Here is a 24,615-nt window from a genome sequence, read left to right as displayed (position 1 = left end):
TGGTGGTGTGTGCGCGTTCGTATGAGTGCGCTTTCATGTGAGTGTTTATATTTTATTTCACTGTATTTTTATTGTATGCGAAGCACTTTATATAGCACCTTTTCATACAAAAAAATTGCAGCGCAAATAAAGTTTGATTTGATTTGTGTTTATCTGGGTATTGGGTCATTTCCTTCTTTAGGCTTCTCACCACAAATTAATTCAGACAATCAGGATTGTGATAACCAACAGGGTGATCAGGCCTGTTCAGTTACCCCAACCCAGACGCTGAAATGCTTTCTTATAGCATCTATGTTGTTGACTCTACATAAACAAACACACAAACAAACAAACTGAGATAATTACTTGTCAATGCTAAATATTATTAAATTGTCAATCCCTGGATGATTTGGATATTAATTGGCATTGTTCATGTTCTGTCCTCCATGTGTGGCTCAAGGACGGACACATGGAGGAAAAGATCATTTTCCAAACAGGACGACCACCAGGCCACAAGCCAGCCCTCAAGTCTTGTGCACACCCCTTTATGTGTCAACACTGACCTCTCTCAATCATCATTAAGAGAGAAAACGTAATTTCTTTCCACACTCCCTGTATCTCAGTAGCAGCAGTATTCAATATGTGCAAGAGTGCATGTGGCACGTAAACTACACAATCGTGTGCAAGTACAATTGGTGAGGATTTATCAATCATAGTGGCAACAGCAGCCACTGATCTTAAACATGGAGGCATGCCGAGGACCACTGGGGAGATACAAAGAGTAATAATTGACAGGATGGCATGGAGCACATGGTTTCAGCTCCAGCTTGGCTTGCCGGACTGACGCTTGGTTAAGTTTTTGAAAGGCTTCCTGCATTTCAGCCAGCCACTCTGGATGCAGCTCTCAAGACAGAAGCCATCCAGCTGCAGATACCTCAGTAACACGTTACCGGCATCACTGGTACTGAGACGTCTTTATATTATGTTAACTCTCAGATTACGTATTACTAAAAAAAGTGGTCATACAACACGTTACTATTTCTATACCAGTAATCAGATTAAAGTTACTTGTCCAAGTCACTGTGCGTTTCTATGGTAGCGTCCAGCAGGACTCCACTCTCAGCCAATCACACTTCAAGTCACTCCAACGAGTCGTTAAGGTTTATTGATGACGATGGTTGGTTCCAATTCTTTTGTTACCTGAACATTGCAATAAGCCCCCACCCTTTTCTAAATCAATCAAAGACGTCATTTGCCCCCAGAAGGGGGGCAATTAAAAGGTTGCATAGAGCAGGCAGTGTAAATAAATAGACAAAAAAAGCCTTGTTTCCACCACACAAAAGTGCAGGGAAGGAACGGAGCGGTTCGGAGCGCTCCGGCAAAGCAGACACCCGTTAAAATGTAGGCGGAGTTTAGAGCTCCGCAGATATGCAACGTTGCAACAGTAATCTCAACCGGGCAACAGATCTGGACCTTATAAATCCTCTATTGTTGATTACATACTCCGCTTTGCACCAGGAATTTATAATTTGTTTTGCAGCCACAGAGCTGCAGCGGTAACTTTCATGTTGGTTCCTAGAGAACGAACGTCGCCCCGGCTTTGTGACACCGGAGCCACTCCCGTGTCACAAAGCCGGTTGGTGCCGGTGTCGCGCCGCTGGTTGTGACGGCTGCAACTTCTGCATGGAGGCAGAGATGGCGACGCCAGGACAGCTGGCAGGTTCCAGCGTCGGGGAACCGAAGCTCCGGGGCGACGCGATGGAGCACCGACCAGCGACGTGACGAGTGGACTCGTTAGTGCATCGGTTACGGCCGTAGCGTCTGCTCTTGAGTCCCGGTCTCCGTCCTGCCTCGCGTCAGCTCTTTGGGGACCAACATGAAAGTTGCTCAGCAAAAAACAAAACAAAACAAAAAAAAACAACTAGTGCAAAGCTGAATACGTTAACAACAGAGGATTCGTACAGCAGACATATTACAATATTGAGGGCGTGAAGTAAATCACTCACCAATCAGCAAACAGCGCTTCAAAACCAGACCTGTTCCATGATCCGGAGTACCCCGACAGAGGGGGAGCGGAAAAGCCTCCACCTTTGGAGCGGGATTCTATGGGAAATCCCAAATTTCTGCGGTGGAAACCCGAACCGTAACGAACTATACCAGTACATTCCCGCACTTTTTGTGCGGTGAAAAAACGCCTTTAGTGCAACAGACTACAAATACATCTCCGGGTAAATAAAACCAGATATCGTTAAAATCTAACAATAAAACAAAGAGTCAGATATAAATACAAAGAATGAAGGTCAAAGGTTAAATATGTATCAGCAGGAGGCCAGGCAGTGATCAAACTGAGTTTTTGACCAAACCAGTTGTAATTTTTATGTTGAGACGATGGGGGGGCGTTGTCGGCAGGTGCTGAAAGTAACTAAAAAGTTACTTGTAATCTAACTTAGTTACTCCTTTAAAAGTAACTTTGTTACTTCACCGATTGCTTCTTTTTAAAAGTAACCAGTAATCAGTAATCAGATTACTTTTAGGTAATAAGGTAACTGTGGCAACACTGCTCAGTACAAAGGTCTTAAGATTTTCCACATCGGTCCCACCCAGACCCAGCCGGAGCCCGAGCCAATGTCAGCTTGAGATGCGTCCCCACCACATTAGGTCCCCCAGAGGACACAGGACACCCAACCCCCGTGCACCCTGAGTCCAACACAAGACTGGCTCACCCCATGGGGCCGCCCTGCGGCGGTGCCGCGAGCCCTGCTGTGCCGGCAAGTCGCCCTTGGCACCGCAATCCATCCCAAAGTAACCCCCCCCCCCGCAGAACCCATCCGCCCCCACCCCCCCAGCGCCCAGGACCCCTGCCAAGCAGCAGCCAGCCCCACCGCGAGTCCTATTACTGTATCCCGGTCAGGGAGGGGGCGGAGCCCCACGAGCCACACCAGACGAGAAAAGTGCTGGTCACCATCCTTCCTTTTTAGTATGTTTCTCAATCCTTGACGAGCAACATTCCCCAATCCTGTGACTTGGTGTTAACCAAGGTGCTGTGTGGGGCATTAAAATTGGGTGTGGAGATGGGCAAAGCAGGGTCCCAGCAGAGGGCGGCAGGGCACCACTGCTCTGCAGCCTTCCCCACCGGAAGCCCGCCCTGTTCCCCCTGAATCCTTCACTCCAGTTGTGGGTGTATGTAGTGCGTTTAAAACATGCTCCACGGGTGTGGGGCTTGGGGGTGTGTGTGAGGTGTGTGTGTGTGGGGTGAATGTTGTGTGGTTTAGGAGGTGGTGCAAATGTGGGTCCAGCCCACCTGACCAGGGAACAACAGGGCAAGGAGATGTGGCCAACAGCCCCCCAGCAAGGCCCCCAGGAAGACCGACCACCCCAAACCCCTACCCCGACACAGACCGCGACGCCAAGCCTGGCCCACCAACCCCAGCAGCAACCCCGGCACTGCCACAGGCCGGCCACACCCGAGGTGACCCTGTGCCAAATCCCATATCTGAGCCTCAGACAACAGCACCTTTGAAAGTGTAGGGTCGGCATTCTCCGCATTAAACCAGTCCTCTTTACACACTGTGACGGGGAACATGGGCAACAGCACCAGGTCTGCTGTAGCTTTCACACTGACCTCCTGCTCCACGTCACCTCCCTGTTTGTGCTGTGACGTGGGCTCAGGCTAAACAGGGAAAATATCGCTCTCACCAGTCCACCCAGAAGCCGACGGTTCAGCCACTACCAATGGTGGGGGACAAGAGGACCACACCGTACTTCCACAAATCTCGTTTCCCAAAACCATGTGTATGCTCTCCAACGGCAGCGCAGAAGACACACCAGATGCCAGATCACACTCCAGTGCCACACAATTTCCTTTTCCCCATTTGGTCTTCTTGTTCCTCTTAGTGTTAGTATTTGGTTTGTACCATTACTTAATGTAGAACAATGGCTGCTTCACCAAAAGCGACCCACCCCATTTAGCTGCACTGTCAGGAAGAGATGCTTTGCAAAGAGGAAACCACAAGTGTTGAAGAGTTCAGCAGAAGTGCCGTGCATGCATTGAAATGATTTTTGCAATGTCTTTAAATCCTGCAAATGCAACAACGTTAATGCTTAGAAGAACTATTAGATCATTAAATCATATTGTGACTAATTAACCTATTGTTGTGGAAGAAATTGGGATGTTACCATACAGTATATACATACTTCCTGATAAAGAACAAAAAGTAAAAGCTTTCATATGCATTGACAGACAGTCCATCTGTTTTCCTTTGTCAATAAAGCTATCTATTATAACACTAGAGCTGCGGGGAGCTGGAGCTGATTCTGGTTAACGTTGGGCAAATAGTAAAACCAATCATTCCCAAGCCAGTTCATCGCATTGCAAAAAGAACAGTCACCACTTAACTCAACATGCCCGTCTTTGGACTGTGGGGGCAGAGAACAATCACACTGGCACAAGGATATCATGTAGCCTTCATCCAGAAACCCCAATTTCAGACATTGCTCACCACTGCACATCGCCCGGCTGTGCTTTCTTGGCTAAATGTATTTTTCTTCTGGTTCCTTTTTTTCACTTCACATGTGCATTTGGGTTTTGCCATTGCTCCACCTTCAACAATGGATGCTTCACCAAACAAAAACAGGCCTTGGTCACCACTTGTTCATTCAAAGACAAGAAAGACAAATAAATATATCTTTGTAATCACACATGCAAACATAAGACAAAGTGCAACATGCAGCTTTGAAATACTGTAAACTTTATATATAAACCAGTCACATCACATCTCTTTACAGAATCTATACAAAACATGTGTCATGTAGAAAATTCTGAACAAATAACGGGACCACATATCACAGTTTAAATTTCATTCAGTCCCTTCAGTCTTCTGAGCGTCCATCTGTTTCCATCGTCTCCATGATTCCCTCCAAAACCTCAGCTTTCCGTTGCTTTTTGGCAGCCACTAACATGGAAAACAAAGAGATTGCAAATGAATTCTTAAAAAAGAAATGGCACTTATTTTTTTCAAATCACTGCAGGTTTACCATGGAAATGTTCAGCTGTCTTCCGCCGAAGCGCCTCCACCGTTTCCTCGGCCTCAGCCCACTCCAGCACAAGACGTCGCCCATACAAATGAGTGCTGTGGCAGAGAGCTGCAAAAGCTTTCTGTATGCAAAACAGAGGGAAATGATTTATCAGGGTAAACTTTATAAACACCTAAATATAGCATTGTTCAGAAAACAAAATAAGCAGCCCAGCACTTAACAGTTCTTAAAAATAATAAAAAAAACAACCTCAGTAATCAAACCCCCGACTAACCTTTGCATCCTGTTTGGTGACAAAATCAACAAATCCAAAGCCCCGATGTTTCCCCGTCCCCGCTGCTTTCTTCGGAAGACGAACCGTCTTCAACTCTCCAAATGTACTGAAAAGATGTAGAATTAAATGAATTAACATGTACCAGTGAAAACTTTCTCCAAACGTGGTGAATATGGATGTTTGTGAATGGCATCTACCAGAAGAGTTCTCGAATTTCTCTGACAGTAGCTTGGAAGGGAACGTTGCGCACAAGGATCTTGGAACCGGTCTGCTTCTTCTCAGCTTGTTTCTTTTTTCGTGAAAGCTCGGTCGCCCTGCACAAAGGACAGCAGAAACAGGAGTGAGGTTCAGATGTCAGACTGCATCCTTATGTTGCCCCCGCAGTTGCAAAAAATCTCATGGGATATAACCCTTCTGATGCAACTCTTACTTTGTGGCTCGGTCTGAAATCTTCAGTTCTAACTGATGATCGTCCACATTGCAGTGCTGGAGGAGGGATGAAAAACAAGAAAAAAAAACATTGTTTGAAAGACAAGTAGTGAAAAAATAAGTCAGGGGAGTCAGTAAGTACGACGAGTACCTGAAGCTGCCTCAAGGCTTTCTGCGCAGACTCCGTTGTTTGATACTGAACAAAACCATAACCCATAGACAACAGTTTACCTGTGAGACAAAGAAGTAGGAGATCACAGAAAAAAACTGATTATGCTTATCACAGAATCACCATGTGCTTGTAATTAAATTGTTTATGGAAGCAAACTATAAAAGCACTATGGTGTGTAAGGAAAGGCTGTCTATCTTCAGCCATATAAGAAATTAGGTTCCTAAATCCCGTGCGTAAAAAAAAAAAAAAAAAATCATTCTGAGTCAGGGAACTGACTGACAACAACTCAGAAAATAATTAGAAATAAAGTCACTATAAATTAATCTTCTCTTTTTCATTCCACAATCTTCTATGCGATCATAATTACCTGTTTTATCTTTCTTCTTGGAGATGGTGCAAGATTTTACTTTTCCACATTTGGAGAAAGTCTGAAATAAATGAAAAAGACTTTGAATACTGATGATTGTTGATTAAAACGACTTATCGATAGTTATACGTCTAAAGTTACGAACCTCCTCTAGTTTCTCGTCTGTTGTGCTGAAGTTAAGATTTTTGATAAAGAGTGTTGAACCCGGTGCCGACTCCTCCTCCTCTTCTTCATCTTCCTCCTCCTCTTCTTCCTTCTTCTCTTCTTTTGGCGTCTCTTGTTGGACCGTAACTAGGATAAACAGGTCAAATGTAAATATTGTGGGGGTTTACTTTGTCCTGCTTATGGTCAGAAGTAACAAAATCCTTCAACGACCACCGGGTATCTGACTGATGGATTTTACCTGGTTTGGGCTTTTCTGCAACAAAAACTCCGACAGGCGCCCACTCCAAATACAGAGGCACGTGATGGAACTGAAAATCAAGTTGAGAAAAACATCAGAATTATAAGAAAAATCTCGAGTACGTAAAGGGAACACCTGCAGGAGAAGCACAAACCTTGCTGTATGCCAGCTTTGTGAATGCCCGTTTTGCTTCGGTTGACTCCAGAAATTCAATGACGGCCGTTAGTCCAGAAGGCGGCAGCACCACTCGGCCTAAAGAACCGTGAGGCGAGAACAGCTCTTCTAGCTCGGAAACTGTCACTCCAGTTGGAAGATTTTTCACCAGAATCACAGTTGTACTTCTTGCTGCTGCTGCCTGTATAAAAATAATAATAATAATAATTTTAAAAAAAAAAAAATCACAAAAAGGGGATTATATTATGTCTAAATTAAAAGCTCTGTTCAGCACTTAAAGATTGCAACTACTGTTCACAACAATAAAATGAAAGGATGAAGAAAAAATATTGAATTCCAACAGCGAGTAAACACTGGAATCAACACGATACTCTTTATAGGAGAATCGTCAGTTTGAGGGTTATATATGAAAGGGGAGTACGGTTTGGATTACAAGCTCTTCAGACACCTAGAATTGAGAGATTATTACAAAAAAAGAGATCAGAGTGGATCCCTGTGTGCAAATCAATGGTGTGATTGAAATGACCCTAAATTCTTACAAGGGAACAAAGATTAGATCTGCCTTGTGTGAAGATTGTTTATTAATAAACACTGCCCTAAATATATAAATGAGAATACGAACGTGGAAATTTCAAATGAGGACTGGCAACATACGGTATGTGGCAAACTCACCACAAATTCACATTTATGGAGGATTTTCTTTTCTTTTTTGATTAAAAAAAATAATAAATCACACCAAAAGAAAAAAATCAAGTATAGGGCCCACACTTGGTACGTTAGATAAAGTGTCTAAATTTTAGAAATAAAATAAAACAACTTTGGAAAATAGTACATAAAACTATAGAGGGTACAAACGTCATGGTACTTTATCTTTAATTCTATAGAAGAAACAGAGATTATAAAAATACTGCTTGTCGTGTCAACAGACAGTTAATGTACCTGACTGAAGGAATCCAGACTGACAGCGTTGTCAAGTAGGAACTGCCGAGTCTCTTGGACAATCTGTGTTTCCCCCAGAGCCATCCTCACAGCAACACTTCCTTTTGACTCCTGCAGACAAAACAGTACCACTATGAGTTGCACTCAATCATTTGTATGCTGCGGGAATAACAGTCTGTGAAATACCCCAGCTTGAGGCAAACAGCATCACATATTTACCACCTGGAATGATTTCACTGGTCAATTTCACAGTTAGTGCACTAATAGCAGCCACACAAAGCCATATATAGATATATTGAACATAAAGCCATTTAGTTTTGATGGGGCAATACAATAGAAGAAGAACACGATTCGTTTGAAAGAACCGGCTCTAAAGTGACTCACATGGTCCAGAACTTGGCTTTTGGTGGTGTTGTATTTTTCAGCAATAGCATCTGCCACTGCACTTGTACCCAGGAACAAAGTGTTCCAGTTGTGTGAGCTACGGAGAAGCAGACATTTAATCAGTAAATGAAAGATGGCAAGGCGAGAGCAGAGGGCAAATGTGACCATGCATACCTGGAACTTGAAGCTTTATTTTTAGCATCTTTTTGCCGTTTGTAAGTCGAGGAACCTGGACCACCGGCATCTGCGGAGTCTGCATTTTCTTTCTTTACAGTGGAGGGAAGCAAATGAAGCATTCGGCCCTGAACGCACCAGACAAAAGGTGTTACTTTACTCAGATGAGCAGCAGGAATGACTCAAACAGTAATGACTGCAAGACTGTGACTAAAGGCCATGTCATATACATATTCAGTATGGGATGTTTCAAAACAGAAATCAATACCTGAAATATGTGTCCGTCGAGCTGAGCGAGAGCCAGCACAGCATTCTCTGGGATCATGTAGGTTATAAATGCAAACCCTTTAGGTCTTTTGGTCAGGCTGTCGATGGGGAAAAGCACCTCTGATAAAGGACCTGCAAGGATTGTAGAGTTACAAATGACCTGGATGATGGCAGGGTGAACTTGGCACGTTAAAAACCTGTGCAAATATTTGAATCCGTCAGAATGTACTGTAGTGTGTTTTTACATTCACCATGTTTAGCAAAGAGCTCCTTGAGCTCTTCCTCTGTGCACGTGTAAGGGAGGTTCCTGACAAAGAGTCGACCCGACTCTGCAACGTCTTCCTCCTCCTCATCCTCCTTGAGCTTCCTGGTGAAGTTTCTGTCAATTTCCGTTGCATTTCTTTCCCTCTTGAATTTGCCCCCTGAGGCATCCACACGGAAAACTTCAATGTAGCGTCCTCCTGAAATCAGATGCCGGTCACAGCACATCATTTGTAAGTGTCTTTTTCACAAATACCAGTATAACATGAAAAATATAGACTATCAGTACAGATTAGGATTTGTACAATTAAGTTTTTTAAATGTTTTTAATTTTAATAAACTCAGGCTGTCTTGTATGAACATTCACATCCACAAAGGAATCTGGGGCCTTTCTAACACCAATCAGGAATAAGTGACATTAAATTCAGGGGATGATTGGGGGGTGGGGGGGTGGGTGGGTGGGGGACACATCTTCACAAAGCATTTTCTGTAATGAGAAGATACTCCACTAATAACACACTAGAAAATGGACATAATAGTGTTATATTATCCATTGATTAGATTTTTTAAAATTAGTCCTCTGTTTTATTTATGATAGTCTAGTTACATACATTCTCAGGCATTTCATCCATAAGTCTTTCAGATTCTGTTTCTAGTCAGTTCTATACTTTTAATATGCTGTTGTATATTCTGGGACAGTGCAAATAGTATCAATGTAATTTCTCACCTATATAATCTTTATTCTTCTTCAAAGCCTTTTCCACCTCTTCGTCAGATCGCAGGTCCACATATACATAGCCTAAAACACACACAACACAAACTCAACTATGGGACAGCATATTATCTGTATAAACACTTTGAGGTCAGACTGATCAGTGATTCTCAACCCTTTTCTTGAGGGAGCCAAATTTTCACCATTGTAATCTAGGCAAATGTTCATTCGCCTGTTTTTCACCACAAAAGATGCTTTCAGTTCCAATTTTGTTCATTGCTTCTATGAAGTCATATTCCATGTAAGTATCTTGGGGTTTTTTTTCTCCATCTTTTAGATCAAGTCATCTTTCTCTTTAGCCTGATGCCCCAACATTTTTTCTCCTGCTGCTATACACTTTTAAAAACCTAAACTGAGTAGTTTTGTGACATCAGTCAATTAAATGCTGACTCCTCCCTTAAAATCAAGAGGGCCTTGAATCGTTGACGCAGCTGCGTAGGGAAGTGAGCCTTCCAGCTTTGGAATCACTGCTCTAGACAGTCATAATGTTAAAAGAAACACCAGAGTGACTTTAATGGGCTATCGGTGACATACCAGTTCTATTTCCACTTTCGTTCTTCCCAATCCTGATTGCTGCAGGTCTCAGCGGCGTCATGAACTCGCGAATTTGTTGCTATTGAAGCGAAACATGCAATGACATAACCGTCAGTGATACGGACACCAAAACACTCTGAATGCACACAGGAAGCTTTTGTTGACTCACCTCTTTGACATTAAATGGAGCCCCTCTCAATTTCACTGTGAAGTCTGTTGTGGGCTCCATCTGCAAGCAACACATGGAGATAGTTGAAGCATCCATAGAAACAACGCCCTGCACTGAATACAAATATTTAAAATACAGCTTTCTCTGAACAGTCACCTCCTGCTGGGCAGATTTCTTCACTTTATTGTCCTTCTTAACATCTGAAGGAACTGACATCTTGGTCTTGGCGAGGTTCTCTCTGTCGCCACTCTCATAGGCACTGTCTATGTGGTGTACTGGACCATCATTCTTCTCATCATCATCATCATCATCATCGTCATCACCACTCTGCTCCCTGATGTCTGCTGTTGGAGCCACCTTCGAGCGTAGGTAGTCCATATCTGACAAGCTGGACTTCAGTGCTTCTTTTGTGGTCACTGAGAGAAACAACATCCCGATTTAATAGTATTTTGTTGGAGCATGTTTATACTGTTCCTCCAACTGTGAGGGTTTAACGTAAACAATTGAAAAAAATTTAATAAAATCATAACCAACCTTCACCATCATCATCCTCATCACCACCAACATCATCATCACCATCATCCTCCTCTTCATCCTCAGACTCTCCGGAATCAAAATTGAGATAATCATCTGACACATGCTCCGTCTTGCTCTGGGACTTCGTCTGTTTTTTGTCCGCATGTGTTGCTTGCTGCACTGTGTCGTTTGCCCAGATCGGCGCTTGGCTTCGATTCTGATGCACTGACAGAAACTCCTGGAATCCCTCCTCGTCCTCCAGCTATAATGAGAGAAGATTATGAACACAACTACAGAAATAATAAACATATAAATGCATGGCTATTGAGTAAATTACTTTTAAATCTAATTTAAAACTTTAAAGAGGGAATTATCCCCATTTCAGTTGTGCTTAATAAGAGTGTATTTCAGGTATGTGATTGTTTACAGATCATTAAACTTCCCAATATAGTTTAGTACTTGATGCCCAAATCAAAGCGCACTTTATCACGTAACCTTATGCTGGTACATTTTATTTGTCGATAAACTTGGTTGTTAATATACTCACATTTTTCAGTACACCGACGGTTTCCTTTGTCTGTTTATTTTTCTGAATAAAGAAAAAGAAATAAAAAACAGTTAATGAAATGTGAACTTTACCACCATTTCCACACATTTCAATACAACAACAAAAAAACTTCTAATTGTCATTTCTGATTGTTGTTATAGTTTTTCTTCTATGGCTATCCAACTAAGGTCACACTTGGCCTTATGTGCCCTGAATGCAACTGCAATCATTCAAGAGGTTTGTAACAGGTAACATTTGTAATACTTGTTGCCTTTGAAATCGATCCCGAATTACAGAAAGGATAAGTAACTCTGGTCTCAACAGGGGTGTAACAACCAGTAACGTAGTAACGTTGCGGTCTTATTGAAGCAAGTGAAAATGGAATTGCAATAGTCAAGACGAAATGAAGGCATGGATAATCATTTCAAGGTCTGGTTTTGATAGCATCCTCCTCACTTTAGAGATATTTCTCAGGTGGTAAAACAGTTTTTGGTCAGCTGTCGGGAGTGGCCCTCCAAAGACATGGCCTGATCAAACCTAACCTCGAGGTTCCTGAGGCTGGTTCAATCAGTCAAGCCCAGAGCATCAAGGTGGTTTTTGATTAGAGGAATTTTTTTTTATCATGGGCAATGATCAGAGTTTCTGTTTTGTCAGTGTTTATCTGGAGGTAATTTGAAGAAAGACAATTTTTATTGCAGGCCATGAAACTCTGAGTCAGTGAAGGAACAGTGGTAGTGGTAGGACATATTTTTAAAACCACCCATGAGACAACCAAGGTAGACAGGTAGACTTGAAACTAAACAGGGCCCAGGACAGAGCCCTGAGCAACCCCAAAGGACAGGCTGGACACATCAGACAGTTTGATGTTGATGACAACGTTGAAAGTTCCTTTTATTAAACCACTGAAGGACAGACCCAGAAAAACCCACCTCTGATTGCAGTCTGTTGATCGATATCTTGTGGTTTATGATGAAGTGTAAGATATTTATAGCTGTTCACATGTTGAAGGATTTGTGACAGTTTCATAAGGTTTTCTACATCATTTAAGTTGTTTTCTTACCTTCTGCCCCTCAGACGCAGGCGGAGCAGGGGCTTTATCCTGTCCTGAGCTCTGACTGTGTTTACTCCAGGCTTTAGCTTTGGTGGGGTCTCCAAATGCTTTGCACATCTCCACCTGAAACAAACAAGCATCCATCCATGCGGTTGACATGTGGAAAACAATAATAATGTGTACAGCAGGCGTGTGTCTCCATGACTTGAGGTCCCACCGTCACTCTGGATGTGTCCACGAAGCTCTTGTTGAAATGTTTCAGAGCCCTGTTCGCATCCTCTTCACATTTGAAGCCCACGAAGCCAAACTTGCGGAACTTTCCGTCTTTGGTGAACTTCAGGGTGCAGTCTGTCACCGTGCCAAAGGCGGAGAACATGGTCCTGAACCTCTCCTCCTTCATCTGTACACAGAGACAGAAACGCACACGCTTAGGTTTCAGCAGGACGGAGCAAGGTGATTCTGGTACTGTCAAGGAGTCTCACTTACCCCGTTCGGGAGATTTTTAATAATGAGCCTCGACATCGTGGCTGCAGTTGTGAATCAAATAATAAAACAGCAGCTTGGTTTGAATACAAACGTCAACAAACGTGCATGGTCCTCTCTCTAAGTCGCCATGTTGAATGGGAGGTACTTCATCTACTTCTTCTACTATCTGGTGGTTGGAATTTACGAGCGCCCCCTGCTGGAAGGGAGACTACATGCACAAGATGCCAAGAGAAAATTAAATGTATTGAGATTGTGGCACAATTTTTTACAATTTGTTTACAATGTAGATACCTTTCAGGAACAATATTTCCCTGCATTTAACACATCCTATTCATAGTTCACTTTTACCTCACAGTGTGTAGTTTGCATGTTCTTTCCATGTACGTGGGTTTCCCACATGCCACATTTCATGGAAAGACAATAGATATTATTCTGGAGGTTGTTACTTCGATAAAAAGAGAGAAAAATCAGAAAATGCTAGGAAGAGTTAGGTAGAGTTCTGCTCAGACCTGCTGCCTTGCTCTCAGTCAACTGGTGTGTTATCAAGTAACCTAGTAATCGAGTAATCAGAGTGTCTGACACCTCATTACATCTAATGTCAGGGCAGTTTGACTGTTCTGTCAGTGATTAAATACTGCAAATGTATGTATCATGATCAAACAGAGCAGATAGAGGAAAACACAGGAAGGTGATAAATGCAGAGCATGGAGAGCAGGAACAGGAGCTCATCATATCCATGTAAGATATTTTTTACCATTAGGAGGTGTGGGATAATCATGTAGCAGGATTGAGTAGAATTCATTGTTTAGTCCTCTAAAGTAGCTTAAGTTCAATGTTTTCTCCCTCAACAGGATGTTATAAGGGGTTGGTCTTTTTGAATATGAACTAATTCTTCATAAGTCGAAAGATAAAACTGCATTTAAAAAAACCAACCCTGTGGTTCTAAGCAGCTTATGCGCCTTGTAAGAAAACACTCTAAAGTCAATTTAAAACCTTTTTTTGTTTATGAAAGAAGTATTTATTTTGTGGTACAGTGAATAGCAGTGCTTTCTCACACCAAGAGGACCTTGTGAGGTTTTTTTTGGTTCAATCTTTTTGTGTTCTCTTTGGGTCTATATGGGCATACTCCTGCAATCCAAAGACAAAGTTGTTAGGTTATTTGATCACCTTGACTTGGACGTGTCTGTCTGCTAGATCTTAGTGTTTCTGTCTTATAATTACAATTGAAAGGTTATCTTGTCATTAGTCCAGTTTTAGCTGGTTATGTGGATTTTTAAATATACTGTATTTTTTATTCCTTAGTATATTTTAACTTATACTTTCATGTTCCAAAGAGCTAAGATTGTTCCCAAAATTGTAAATTCTGAACTGAGTTTACCCGCATAATTTTCTGTTGTGTCGAGCTTCCCTTAAAGGGACCATACATGGTGCAGACACACCATGGAGACAACAGCAAATAGGAAGGTTTAACAAAGGCCCTACTCCTTACTTCACCTCACATGGGATAATCTGGTCATGCATAGCGCGTACCTCCCCCCTAGACAACAGCTTGTTGCTTAAAATCAGCAGTAACTTGGACTGCCCACATTTTTCTTGCTAAACGAAGCATATAATTCAAATCAGGGGTTAGTTCAATAGATCCGAAGAAGGTAACTCAAGGACATAACTGAGATGAGAGAGTCTGCTTTAAGAAAGCTCCTTGTTGATATTCATGCATTTGTGATCATTCTAGGTTTTTGTTTATCGCAGATCTCTTTACAATATCTGCCTTATATCAGCTGAAAATCTAATCTGATCACACTATTTTCAGGGGACATGTGTATGTTTTCCAAGTCAATGTTATCACAGGAGTAGAGCGTTTGAACTAAATATTCACGTTTAGCAGGGTCTCTGTAGATGAGCGTCTCCTTCTTGTATGTGACTCTTCTTTCACTGAAGGTGGATTTTGCTGGAATGCAATTGTCTTAGTCTAGAGGTTAGAGAAGTGGATGTAAGATTGGGAGGTTTGCAGGTTTGAATCCGACAACTGACCGGTTAGTACTGTCGTGCCCTTAACCCTTGGCAACCCCCAGGTTAGTGCACCCTCCTGCTTTCCTAATGATGGGCTAAATGCAGGGAAAACATTTTGCTGTATATTCTGTGTCTGTGTGACAAAGCTTCATTCTGAGTTTGTGCTGAATACTGTATCTTTTACAGCACCCAGAATTCAAAAGCTAAAGGACTTTTTGTTTTTGGTCGAGACTGATTTCTAGTAGGAAAACTTATAGTCTCTCTCTCTCTCTCTCTCTCTCTCTCTCTCTCTCTCTCTCTCTCTCTCTCTCTCTCTCTCTCTCTCTCTCTCTGTATGTCTCTCTCTCTCTCTCACTTTGACTCACACGCATTACTGTTGCTAAAACTCTTTCCGCCACTCATGGCAAACAGTTCGGTGAAGGTTTTGTCCCCCAGATTGTATGCTACAGTGAAGGATGACAAAATGGTTTTCATAAACTCAGCTTTAATGAAAAATCCAAAATACAGAAGTTGACCAAACCAATATTTAACAGGCAAACACATTTAAAATTAAGATCACTTCTGATTAACTAGTAAATATGTGAAGGCAACGTGGCTTACAGTCTCATTGATCATGGTTGTACATTACATGTAAACTCTAAACCATCCCCATTCATCTTTTTATATCTAAATATGTGTGTTGGACAAGGTTTATTTCTCTGCATGTGAGTTGAAGGGCACATTTCACATTGAAGTAGATAACAGGTTTGTCCCTGCTCCATTGGTACTGACGGCCTTTCTGTAGCTGGACGACTTGAACTCGTTTTGGATTTCAAGGAAGGTTTTGTTCTTGGTTTCAGGAACTATGCAGAAAATGTATGTTGCCACCATGACGCAGACGACCAAGAAGACCATGAAGCAGTACTGCTGCAGCCCGATCTACGAGGAAGAAACGCAAGGGAGAACTATTCCTTCAAATATCCCAGTTTGCGTTTTGAATTTAAATAAAGAAGCTGCAAGCAATAGCGTTAAACACTCACCACAATAAAAGGGAAGATGAGGCCAACGAAGAAGAAGCTCAACCAGTTGACTGACCCAGCGATCATGTACGCTGCAGGACGAGCGTTTTGTGTAAACAACTCAGTTGTCAAGATGTTTGTCACGCCACCTTCACGGAGGAAAACACAACAAAGGAAAGCAGTTATAACGATTGTGTAACTGCAGCAGCAGACAGCAGACTGCTATGATGGGAAAAGTTACTGATTTGGTTACTTGCCCGGTCCCAGGCCAAAACTTAGGATAAAAGCAAAAACACAGGCCATGCTCAAGTACGGGACAACAGGACTGGCATCCTGAGAGAGAGACAATCACATACGTTAACACGAAGACATAAGTAAATGCAAATCCATTTTTAAATATCTCCATTATTTGAACTAATCACCTGGAAAGTGAGCGTCAGTGTGAATAAGACGCAGCAGATACTCATCAAAGTGTATCCTCCTGTGATGAGGATTTTCCTCCCCAGACATTCGATAAGCATACCCTGTCAGACACACAACATGTCACAAGATCAAAAACACTGCAGGCAAAATCACCTTCTTTATAACTTCTCTTTGACCTTTCATAGTACGCTGTCGGCTTCGTTCCACTAAATCCTGTGAAGTACTTTACGATCATTTTCTCATCCTGCTACAAAAGCATAGTAGTATCAGTGTTGGGAGTGATCAAGTATATCTTTCTTTTAATACTAGCTTTCTATTTATGCTGGGAGATGAACAACTTTATTTCAGGGCTAGACAGCTTATTTCATTGAGCCCATTTCAACTAAAAAGCAACAGAACTGGCTTCAGACCAACAAATACAAGCAATATGACCAGTATTGTGGAAAGATTACTCAAAATTAGCGCTTGATTACAGTTACTGTTAAAAGTAGTGGGGTTTCTAAAGAAGGGACACAGTGTCATGCATGGATAAGTAATTTGTACATTACTTTTTATTGTCTCTCTGATCTAGGATGTCTTACGCCTTCACAGGGCACGCTTTGTAATTTTGACAGAGCTGCATAAGCATACTTCAAAACTTTTTTTCATGAATGAGATTTTAGATCTTTATTTTCTATTTATGTTAAGAAAAATGTAAAACTTGCAAACATTTCAATGTGTCTTGCAAAAAATAAGAAAAAGCGATGGATTTTTCACTGGAAAGATTGCCTGCACACTACCCAGTCCTACTATCCTACTGTACATAATATGTTATAAACAACAAACAAGTCTAAATATGAAGTGGTGGATGCAGTACAGTTATCAAATGAAAGATTAATAATGTACAAATAAACTGGTATTTCAGTGATGCTGTGACACACCAGCCATGCGTTTCACTCAGTACTTCATCCTGACTTACATCACTTCATTGGGAGTCAGATGGTCGTACACACGCCTTATTTCCGTATGTTTGATCGCCTTATTTTTTCACCACTGTGTCCTTACCCGACCCGGTCGAGACAGATAACTTACATCTTTGTTCATTGTTTAGCTTGAGATTTCTGTCTATGAAAGATGAGTTTGTCCTCTGTATCATCACGTCTGCTAGGTCCTAAAGGATTTGTTTGTTTCTCTTTACTATAGATTGTATTTTTATCATTGTGGTCAGTCCCATGTGGTCACGTGAGATCACTATTTCTCTGTCTGCTGAATCCCTGATGGTTGAAAGTAATACAGAGCTTCTACTCACTACTCAATAAAAACAAATATGACGTTTTTGAGAAACTTGTATGATATTTTTATATTTGTATTTGCTTCTACTTTATACCTCCATTCACCACGTTTCAGAGGGAATGTTTAATTTTCTGCTGAACTCCATTTGTTTGCTTTGAGAGGTAAATATCTGGAAAAAGGTGTCAGAAGTATCAAATAAGTGCTTTGTTATTGTTTTTCACATAATTTCAGATATATTTGAGTGTAATGTACCTTTCAATGCTAAAATCCATTGGAATATTGGTACTTTTACTTTAGTAAGGAATGTAAATACATCTCTGACTACTATCAGGTAGAAAATGAAATTAATGAGTGACAAGGTGCAAATTCATACTTACACATGTTAAAGCAGTGATGCATTCGCAGGCTCCAGTGCCCACTGTGACATATGGTATTTTATCACTGGGAATACCAGATCGTTTGAACACATAATCTGCATAGAAGTAAATCTAGGAATATGAAAAGAAGAAACATCAATTTAAAAAAGAAACACATAACGCTTGAACACTTCAAATGAACTTTTATGAGTGTTGTGATCAGTACTATAGATGACTAGAATATTGTATGTATCTACGTACAGCATTGATGCCATTGAGCTGTTGTGCAGCGCTGAGCAGAATGATGCTGAGAAGCTGCCAGCGAACACTTCGATCAGCAAAGAGATCCCAGGGTTTCTTTGCATCAAAACCCAGTAAATTATTCTTCTCCTTCTCAATATCATCCCATTCACCATCACAGTCTGCTGCACCATGCAGCTGCTTCAGAGCTGCAGATGGAAAGGCACATTTCACGGTCATTAGTGTCTTTAGGAGGCGCTTACTGTGTCGCGCTTTTTATGTTTTTGAGAATCATAGTGGAAAACTTTTTTAATCAAACTAAAGTTAATTTCACATCACCAAAATACGGTCACATACTGTAGTTGGCCCGATGGTCAATAAGGGGTACTGTGACTTATAAGTAAGAAAGTGTTAAAACATTCAACTCTATCACAGGCACAAAATTAATACTTGAAAACATTGAGAATTTGTGGTGCTGTTTTACCTTTTTTACACCCCTCATTATCTCCTTTGTCTATGAGCAGGTAGCGAGGGCTCTCTGGGAACCAGGGCAGGATCACAAGCTGCAGAATCGCTGGGATACATGTGGTGGAGAGCAGGATGGGCCAGTACTCTTCTCCACCGAGGAGCTCGCTGAGTAATTAATGAATTACATGCAGACATGCCTGAACAACATAATTCGTCAATGATACAATGGCTCGAGGTAGGAGGCTGAACTGGAGGTGGCGGGGCTTAATTCACAGGATTAAGAGTGACTACAGCAGGGCAAATCACGTTGGACAGTTTTTGACAGGAAAGTGAGAGTCAAGGTTGAGATTGCTTTGCCATGTATGTACACCAATGCAGGGTAAAAATATGGTGGATGGAGCTAGTCATCAGTAGAGGATGAGGTGTGTCGATACAATGAAGAAGGAGAATAAAGGAGACACATTTTTTTTTTTTTTTTTAAGGAAGATGTGGCAAGTCTCAATGGGAAACTGCCCAAAGAAGAAGATAATAGTGTGTGGATGGATCTTATGAACTCAGCTGGCTTCTGATGTAGAGGACTTACTTGAGGCCGATCACTTGTCCGGTCAGAATCCCACCAGTGATGAAGATTGAGGTGAACATTCCCATGGCTCCACGCAATGCTGTTGGAGCTATTTCCATCAAATAAAGAGGCTGAACACAAATGCCAATGCCTACAACAATGACAAGACAATTGTAAATAAGGCAGGTTCAAACTAAATGTAAAAAAAAAAACGTCTAATAATGAATACGTCTCTTTCAATGTTTCAAGTGTGAATCATTTAAATGTGTTACTGCATTTTTGTACCTGCGTTTATTCCACACATCAGACGTCCAATGATAAGCAACTCAAAAAGTCCCACAGAGTAACTGAGACCCATCAGCACCGCAGCGAGTAATGCAAAGATGTTGTTGGTCAATAGTGTCCCTTTCCTAAAACAACCAGCATACAATTAAAAGTCTCTGATACATGAAAATAAAACGTGCAACATTTATTTTCAATACATTGTTCTGTTCATACAGTACCTTCCCAGTTTCACAGACAGGGTACTGCCTATTGACGCTCCTATTAGTCCTCCGATAGTGAAAATCGACACTATGGTGGACCAGAAGAGGGTAAGAATCTGCTCTGATATGTTGGCTTGATAACGTTCTCTCCACGTTTGGTTGATGAATCTTTGCACAGACTGGAGAGAAAACAAGGAAGAAAAATGAGATCGCATGAGGAAACAAACACACACGTGTGTGTGTGTGTGTGTGTGTGTGTGTGTGTGTGTGTGTGTGTATATGTGTGAGTGTATGTTTTCTCAATCTGCATGTTTTGACTTTATACTTACATAAATAAATTGAATAAGTACTTGTACTCTTTTTTTGCCCATGTTTCTGTACTGAGGAGAGTTGCTACTTTTGGCAGCTCTACCAAATGTTGTGGTAAAGTTGTCATCAGGTCTGTTGAGAATCATGTGGGGGTCTAATAGGAAGCACAAGACCTCAGCAAATCTAACACAAGACTCTCCCCTGTTTGTGCACGCTCCATGCTCCAATAATAATAATGATAAAAAAAAGAAGAATACACATGTCTCAATTCCTCAATTTTGTCACTAAAGTGAGAAACATCAAATACCAAACTATTTTTAGATCATGAGGCCCAGTGGCCAAAAAACATGATTTTTACCTCTGTGGGTGCATTGATGACAGAGATATTATATCCATACTGAAAGGTTCCTCCAATACAAGCAGCACAGGCAGCCAGCAGAAGTGATTTGTTGGGAAGCTGCAAATAAGAGAGCATACATAGCAATCATGTTAAAACAGTTTGGGTTAAGAAAAGCTACATCCGAGCCAAGATCCTGTTTTTTGTTTGAAACCCACCCGAGCGCTCCCAGCCTACCTTTAACCGTGGAGAGTCTTTGAATTCTTTAATGAGCAGAGGCTCGTATTCATTCAGAAATTCACTAGGCATTTTGTCGCTGTTGTTTCCTTTAAAGTCTGAAAAGCCTGCGCACAGAGCAGCTGTTCTCCAAGCAATAGGTTGTTCTCAACGGGAGAGTTCAACTGGATGTGAGGAAAGGTTTATCCTAACAAAGTACAAGTGATCGCTTGTCTTCAAATGTCCGCGTGGTGAAGAGAATCCATAACTTCTCCCATGTTTATCCAGATTTTACACTTTTTAGCCACACCAAAAACTGGATGAGAGGCATTGAAGTTAGAAAAAAAGAGTAAAACAAAACAGGGTATCTTTTGTAAGTAAAAGGTAGAAGTCTCCGCTGCACAGGACCATCAGTCATTTTCAAAGAAGTGAGCGAAAGAGGAAACTGACAGAAGCTTTCTGTCCGTCAATATTGAATTACTGAGCTGGATGTCCTCGGAGAAACCACATGCTTCACTAGAAGTCAAGCATTTCTCAATTACATCTTAAAATTGTGTGAATAGCCCAAGGCTTTCCTTTCATTTTTTCTGAAACCTCACATTAACTTTTAACAAAGCTGGAAGTAATAAATTACAATTACACTACTATAATTACAATTACTCTATTATAATTATGTATATATATATATATATATATATATATATATATGTGTGTGTGTGTGTGTGTGTGTGTGTGTGTGTGTGTGTGTGTGTGTGTGTGTGTGTGCGTGTATGTGTGTGTGTACATACACTCATACATAAGTACATACACTGTCATCTACTGTACATCTTAAAGTTTGTGTTTTATATGTGAAGCACCATTTGAGGTGAGTATTGAATTTTGAAAAGTGCTCTCTAAAAGCAAATTTATATTATTATCAATAATTTGCTAAGATTTAATGTCGACCGAGTATGCTCATAATTAGAATTTTAATTGTTTTATTACCATTTTACATGTTTTAGACTCCATTTTAGAGCCACTAAGTGTATCTTTTGACCTGAATTAGTATTTAAATATACTTTTTTTTATCTGAGGAATCTGCTTTAAATGTAAATATTGTAGTGAGTGCACGATGGTGTACTGGTTAGAAACCCCCTCGGTTTGAGGCAGGCCATTGGGCCATTTCTGTATGGAGTTTCTTCTCCCTGCGTGTGTGTGTGTGTGTGTGTGTGATTTCTGAAGATATTCTGGTTTCCTCCCACAGTCCAAAAACATCCATTTGAGATTAACTTGTGACTTTGAATTGCTGATAGGTGTGAATGTGAGTGCATGTGACAGCCTGTCTCTCGGCGTTTGCCCTGTGACAGACGTATCCTTACTTAGAAGAAGGGTGATAGACATTTTATGGAGCAGGTGGATCATTTGAGTGACTGCTATCGAATGGAGTTAAAAAGCACCAAATAGAGCACCAACATGCTGCTCAAAGGACGGTTTATTGCCGATTGTGACGCAGGTGGTTATACTTTTGTACGACCTCTACGATCCGCTTGTTAATGATAAAGGGCAGACAGCAGACAGCTTCTTCCTATAATCAATCCACATCTCTTTTGTTTTTGACACACAGAAGCTGAGGAAGGACTTAGCACACCGCAAAGTCATAACAGTTGTTACTTGGTTAGAAATTTCAGCAATCTTTCCACCTCCATTCAATGTTCTGAAACAAAGATAACTGTATCTGGACTATATATTTTAACGGTCTAAATAATGCATCATTTTATAGAAATATCGAATCCTCTGTTCCATCCTTGACTACACTCACACTTGGATAAACATGAAGGTTACAATTTTGGGGTGATTATTTTTAGATATGCTGAAAATAACAAAAATTGTTTGTCTCAGTTAACAGTCGACTGAAATGTTTGTGTGGCACATTCTGAAGTCAGAAACATGATTCTTTACTTTTGAATTGATACATTAGAAATAAAAGAAAATATGAAATCAGAATGAGTACAATAAAAAGTAGTCATCTCCTGCAATCCTTTTATGTATTAAAAAAACAACAACACATGATCATTTAAACAAAAATCCCTTTGAGAGCACGGAACAGTTGTCCTTTATCATTACTTTCTGTGAAGAATAATAGGAAAAGCTAACAGTAAGTCTACTGTTTCTTTCCTGTCAGATGAATGGGAGGCTGATGGCAGAAATCCCAAGGGGGATGCCGAGCCTCATCTGTTTTCAGGGCACATATCACATAAACCATAACAAAACACCCTCATCAATGGTGGAGATTTCTTTTTCTTTCTTCTTTCTTTAAATTTTGACAATTTTTACATTTTGCTTTGAGAGATTTTCTTGTTGGAATGTAATGGTTTGCTATCAAACTGACATACTGAATCTTGAAGTATTGAAATATTCCCCAACAAGACCTTATAGTTATTTTTTTTTTTCAATTCTATGCATAAAGTAAATTAGGATGTTAGAGAATATTCTTTATTATTATCCATCCAGTCATCTGCTTGATTATTTTATCTAATTTAGGGACGCACGGGACTGGAGCTGAGCTGACTATAGGCCAAGACAGAACACCATCCATCAGGGTAGTGGGATGTAGGAGCCGCTCAAAATTAACCATGAGTGAAGACAGGGTACACCCTGGACAAGCAAGCAAACACACACACACACACATACTCACACCTATAATCAATTTGGACTCACCAATTAACATGCATGTTTTTGTAATGTCGGAGGAAACCCATGCACATAGGGAGAACATGTCAACTCCACACATAAAGGCCCAGCTGTTATATGAACCCACAACTTTCTTGCTGTGAGGCAAGAGAACTACTGGTCTACTGTGCAACGTTTGCCAGTCCATCAAAGGACAAACATAGAAACAAACATGGTTATCATTCATTCACCAGTTCATCTATTCATTCATTCTTTCATTTATTCATTTACTTATGTATTAATCTATGCATTCCTTGCTGGTGAAAGATCACATAGTAAGGGACTAAACAGTATTTTGAGTAAGGAGTGGTGATAAACTTGAACAATTCACTGAAGAAAGAAAGCTTGATATTGAAATGACATCTGAACATAAGCATTTATAAATAACAACATGATAAAAAACTGAAATAATTAGCTGTACATAGTAATAAAAGTTTGAGGGTTTTTTTTCCCAACACTTTGACCAAGTTCCTAATTGTAAAAATAGCTTTTCACAGGTCTTTGAAATCTAAACCGGATTAATGATTTTTATTTTTTTACAATAAATTCTTTCCAGAGATTATCTATTCATTAGAACAGCTACAGCTACAACTGTATATAATTAAATCAAATATTTCAAACCTAATCATGACATGAAGTGTTAATTCACAATAATGTGAGAGTAAACATCTTCATAGCAAATAGAAACATAAATAATCTGTAGCATTACCAAAAGTATGAGTCCCTCATAATCCTGCTTTAAATACATTGATGCAAAAGCTCAGTTTATAATTGTGTATTTATCTTGCATAATTTCAATTCATATCTACCACTGGATTAAAAACAATCTCTAACAATCTGCATTGTCCTCTTTTTCAGTTAATCTCAAGTGTGACGGTAAACCTTTATTGGAAGGGTGAAGTTGGTCTTACCCTTTTCTTTGAGTCAGCGGATCCCTCAGTGAAGTTCATTTTGGGAGCTGCCATGAAATGTTTGAAAGAACCGTTTATAATCCGGCTCAGATGAAGTACTGATTGGAGCCTGCTGCTGTAAGGTGCAGCATATGACCACAGCTTCAGGCTGAAAGAGCTGATTAACTCTTTCAACAACAATCTTCTACATGGCTGAGGCTTGGCTTTGGGAAATAGACTGACTATTGACCCAGATACAGAAATAAAATTCCCCCTTGTTATGTTCTTAACACTTTAAGCTTATAGAGAATGGATTTTGAAGCATTAGTCTGCATTTATCACAAAATATTCAGTCATATTCTAGCACCGGTATAATACGCTGTGTGGAGCAACGTGAAATTCAACTAC

The 24,615-nt window shown here is 40.7% G+C and overlaps 2 protein-coding genes across 6 annotated transcripts; both read right to left on the bottom strand.

Moving 5' to 3' along the window:
• Nucleotides 1-4,657: 4,657 nt before the first annotated feature.
• Nucleotides 4,658-13,100, bottom strand: rbm19 (RNA binding motif protein 19). Its single transcript, XM_080466610.1, has 24 exons — nucleotides 12,933-13,100; nucleotides 12,664-12,846; nucleotides 12,456-12,569; nucleotides 11,396-11,437; nucleotides 10,867-11,110; nucleotides 10,489-10,748; nucleotides 10,333-10,392; nucleotides 10,164-10,242; nucleotides 9,585-9,656; nucleotides 8,848-9,057; nucleotides 8,598-8,728; nucleotides 8,330-8,457; nucleotides 8,156-8,252; nucleotides 7,772-7,882; nucleotides 6,813-7,013; nucleotides 6,659-6,728; nucleotides 6,401-6,546; nucleotides 6,256-6,316; nucleotides 5,868-5,947; nucleotides 5,718-5,773; nucleotides 5,485-5,601; nucleotides 5,288-5,393; nucleotides 5,014-5,134; nucleotides 4,658-4,931 (listed from the first exon to the last, which is right to left on the bottom strand). Exons 1-24 carry the CDS (start codon nucleotides 12,966-12,968, stop codon nucleotides 4,849-4,851), a joined length of 2,808 nt encoding a protein of 935 aa, XP_080322736.1. The 5' UTR covers nucleotides 12,969-13,100; the 3' UTR covers nucleotides 4,658-4,848.
• Nucleotides 13,101-15,412: 2,312 nt separating this feature from the next.
• slc2a11b (solute carrier family 2 member 11b) lies at nucleotides 15,413-24,408 on the bottom strand. Of its 5 annotated transcripts, none has more exons than XM_080468328.1 (12): nucleotides 24,229-24,408; nucleotides 20,414-20,512; nucleotides 19,765-19,925; nucleotides 19,547-19,671; nucleotides 19,283-19,370; nucleotides 18,716-18,864; nucleotides 18,253-18,440; nucleotides 18,013-18,123; nucleotides 16,363-16,464; nucleotides 16,198-16,273; nucleotides 15,962-16,089; nucleotides 15,413-15,860 (listed from the first exon to the last, which is right to left on the bottom strand). In XM_080468328.1, the coding sequence occupies exons 1-12, from the start codon at nucleotides 24,280-24,282 to the stop codon at nucleotides 15,666-15,668; spliced, it is 1,476 nt and encodes a 491-aa protein (XP_080324454.1). In that variant the 5' UTR covers nucleotides 24,283-24,408; the 3' UTR covers nucleotides 15,413-15,665. The 5 variants fall into 5 exon arrangements, with proteins under 5 accessions (XP_080324454.1, XP_080324451.1, XP_080324453.1 ...); XM_080468325.1 differs by having other exon boundaries at nucleotides 19,283-19,412; nucleotides 24,229-24,329; XM_080468327.1 differs by having other exon boundaries at nucleotides 19,283-19,412; nucleotides 20,076-20,512; nucleotides 24,229-24,297.
• Nucleotides 24,409-24,615: the final 207 nt, after the last annotated feature.

Source organism: Lipophrys pholis (genome assembly GCF_963383615.2).
Source record: "Lipophrys pholis genome assembly, chromosome: 7".
Lineage (NCBI taxonomy): Eukaryota > Metazoa > Chordata > Actinopteri > Blenniiformes > Blenniidae > Lipophrys > Lipophrys pholis.
This window is presented reverse-complemented; position numbering and strand designations above follow the sequence as displayed.